Consider the following 3,291-nt stretch of genomic DNA (forward strand, 5'->3'; position numbering starts at 1 on the left):
CTTCTATAATTTACTTAAAAATAGTCCCTCCATCCAGAATTACTTGTCGCATAAATGGATAAAAATGGATGACTAAAATACATTTAGATACATCAATTTCTCCTACAAGTATTTCCAGACCGAGGGACTATTTTGAAATTATAGAAGTGGGATCCATGCTAGTAGCTGTTTCCGATGATGTTGTGACCAAAGCGTATTCTGCGTCTCAAGAAAGGTCCAGCATTTTCCGATGATGTTGTGACCAAAGCGATTTATCTCATGTGAATTTATGTTGTGTATTCTGCGTCTCAAAAAAGGTCCAGCATAAAGGCAAATCAAGAAGTTTGGGCTCCTTCGATTCAAAGGATTTTCATAGGAATTTTGGATGGTTAGAATCCTTATGAATTTTTCCTCTGTTGGTTGTTTGATTCATAAGATTATGAGTCCTATATGATTTTTTTTCTAAGGACTTTTTATACTACTTCTCAATTTTTAGCATTTACTCAAAACCTTTTTGGATTTTGTTTTTTGTTTTTCCTATGATGCAATCAAACAACCCAAAATCTTAGGGCCTCTTTGATTCGTAGGATTTTGAAAACATAAGAATAGAAAAAGTGTATGGTTGGAGTGGCATGCTCATTTAAATCCTATAAAATTAGCAATGCTTGTTTGATGCCGCGGAAAAAACAAAGAAATTGTAAAAAAAAGTTGGAGTGGATGTTAAATTTCCTATGAAATGTAGTACAAAAGATTCCATAGAAAAAATTCCTATGGGATCCATGAATAAAAAGACCAATATAGAAAAAAATCCTAAGGATTTCAGTCCTCCAGAAATCCTATAAAATTCCTTTGAATCAAAGAAGCCCTTATGTTCTTCCTATTCCGGCATTTTTAGAATCCTGCAAATCAAAGAGGCCCTTACCATTACATTACATGTAATCTCTGCTATACCACTCCAAAACCGTAGGCAGATCTCTGAAACAATAAGAAACAGATTTCATGATTCAGCACATAGAACTGAAAAACGTTTACTCGTATAATCAAAAAACATTCAAATAAAATTTATATAGAGTGAACGAAAGGATATATTATCATATAATTTCACAGTACTGAGACACAAGTATACAACGGGCTCGCAAAACATATTACAGCGGCATTTCTTTGAATCTTTGTCATATACAAATACAGTTAATAATATTACAACATGATCCTCCACTAACAGGCTGAATCTGCCTGCTGGCAGCCGCCAACCAATAAGAGAAAGATTACAGCGCGCAGCTCCTAACGAAATTAGACACCTTATTATAGATAAACTACACTATAACAGTCTCCAGGTCATGTATTCGTCTCGAACAGGAAAACTAGCAAATTCCCGCTTCCAAGAGAGCAATCAAAGATTCAACCTGCAGAATAACAATCTGAATTCTGTGTAAGTTCAGCAAATCAACACCCATAATAACAGATTACTTTCTACTATTATGGATGGTGATTTAGGAGTATTAGACAAGAGATTTAACTCGAATCCGCAAAAAAAAAAAAACCATACTTGATATGCACTTCCGCAGGAAAAATATCCTACTGAACCAAAAACATACTAAAGAGAACAATTTGCTCAGGAATACAAATAGCAAGCACAAGCAAAAAACGAACAAAAAGAAATCGATCAAAAAAAAGATGAAAACCCTTCGAAGAAAGCAAGAAAGTAATGAGATTGTTTTGTTTGTTGGGTGAGCCCGCGCGGCCATCATCGCGCGCGCTCCGACCGCGGGCAGTCGTCATCGCTCGCCGCCGGCAGCTGCCGCGGATGCCGCGTCTCTCAACCCAAACGTCGCGCGCCACCTTCCCGCAAGCCCATCGTGGACCACGGTGGCGGCGCGGCCGATGGGAGAGACGACTCCGGCCGCCGCGGCGCCGCCGGACGGCTCGCTCGGATAAGATCAAGTAGTGTTCGGGTCGAAACCCTAGCTTCCTGCTCCTCCCATCGCGCCCTCTTATTGACGACAACAACCCACCCGTAGGCCATACCATAGAAAGCCCAGTACTTGCAGGCCCACATAAACTCCAATTGATCAGCTCGGCCCATTACCTTCGAGGTCGGTCCCACATGTCATAGGACGTGCTGCGCGAATGAGGCCGAAACCCTAACGCCTCCACGCTATATAATCGTTCTCTCGCCGCCGTGATCCCCTCTACGCGCCGCCACCAAAAACCCTAACCTGCGCCGCCGCGCTCACAGCAACCAAGCACACCGCCGCAGCCACCATGGCAGCCGTTCTCACCCGCCCGACGCCGGGCACCGTCCAGTGCTTCGGCCGGAAGAAGACCGCCGTCGCCGTGGCCTACTGCAAGCCCGGGCGCGGCCTCATCAAGGTCAACGGCGCCCCCATCGAGCTCATCCGCCCCGAGATGCTCCGCCTGAAGGCCTTCGAGCCGATCCTTCTCGCCGGCAGGTCCCGCTTCAAGGACATCGACATGCGTATCCGCGTCCGCGGCGGAGGGAAGACGAGCCAGATCTACTCCATCCGCCAGGCCATCGCGAAGTCTCTCGTCGCCTACTACCAGAAGTACGTCGACGAGGCGGCCAAGAAGGAGGTGAAGGAGATCTTCGGCCGCTACGACCGGACGCTCCTCGTCGCCGACCCGCGCCGCTGCGAGCCCAAGAAGTTTGGCGGTCGCGGTGCCCGCGCGCGTTTCCAGAAGTCGTACCGTTGAGCTCCGGCGAGATCTCTTGTTGGGTATGGCGGCGGTGGCCTACTCCTTGCCTGCCTATCTATCTACCTTTTACCGCTAGTAGTTTGTTTTCTTTTGAACCAATGAATTGGATATGATCTCTAAGAACTGTGAGTTGTCTGCAGTATCCTGCCTAGTTGACGAAGGGGTTTTGCTATCATAATCTTATGTTAATGATGAAACTGAATGTTCTGTTTGAGCTTAACTGTTTGCGATTTGATATTTAGTTGAATAGGTAAAATGCAGCTTTATTTAGAATCTGTGAATGATATGGCCGTCATTTCTAGTAGCAAGTATTGCACAAAATGTTTTGCATGTTGGGAGGTGAACAACGCCTGATGCTGTGATCGTACCGATTCTTAGAATATTGTTCCTTATCTCTGTGTACTTCCACTTCCAAGATTAAGCATCTCCTTCAGCTGTTGGTAATTGTTTTAGACCCTGCATGTTGCTATCAGCCTATCATCATTGATACTAATGTTGTGAATTTATCCTGTGGTGCCGATTCATGGCCATGTTTATTCGCCATTGTTTTTTGGTGTTGCTTTTAGTTAAGCATTTCTATCTGGGTTAGATTGAGGG

The 3,291-nt window shown here is 44.6% G+C and overlaps 1 protein-coding gene across 1 annotated transcript; it reads left to right on the forward strand.

The window, feature by feature from the left end:
• Positions 1-2,149: 2,149 nt before the first annotated feature.
• LOC119286233 (40S ribosomal protein S16-like) lies at positions 2,150-2,935 on the forward strand. Its single transcript, XM_037565605.1, has one exon. It carries the CDS (start codon positions 2,242-2,244, stop codon positions 2,689-2,691), a length of 450 nt encoding a protein of 149 aa, XP_037421502.1. The 5' UTR covers positions 2,150-2,241; the 3' UTR covers positions 2,692-2,935.
• The last annotated feature ends 356 nt before the right edge of the window (positions 2,936-3,291 follow it).

The sequence above is a fragment of the Triticum dicoccoides genome, chromosome 4A (genome assembly GCF_002162155.2).
Source record: "Triticum dicoccoides isolate Atlit2015 ecotype Zavitan chromosome 4A, WEW_v2.0, whole genome shotgun sequence".
Classification (NCBI taxonomy): Eukaryota; Viridiplantae; Streptophyta; class Magnoliopsida; order Poales; family Poaceae; genus Triticum; species Triticum dicoccoides.

Coding starts and splice junctions, on each gene's coding strand:
- LOC119286233 (XM_037565605.1), top strand. CDS start 2,242: ATGGCAGCCGTTCTCACCCGCCCGACGCCGGGCACCGTCCAGTGCTTC.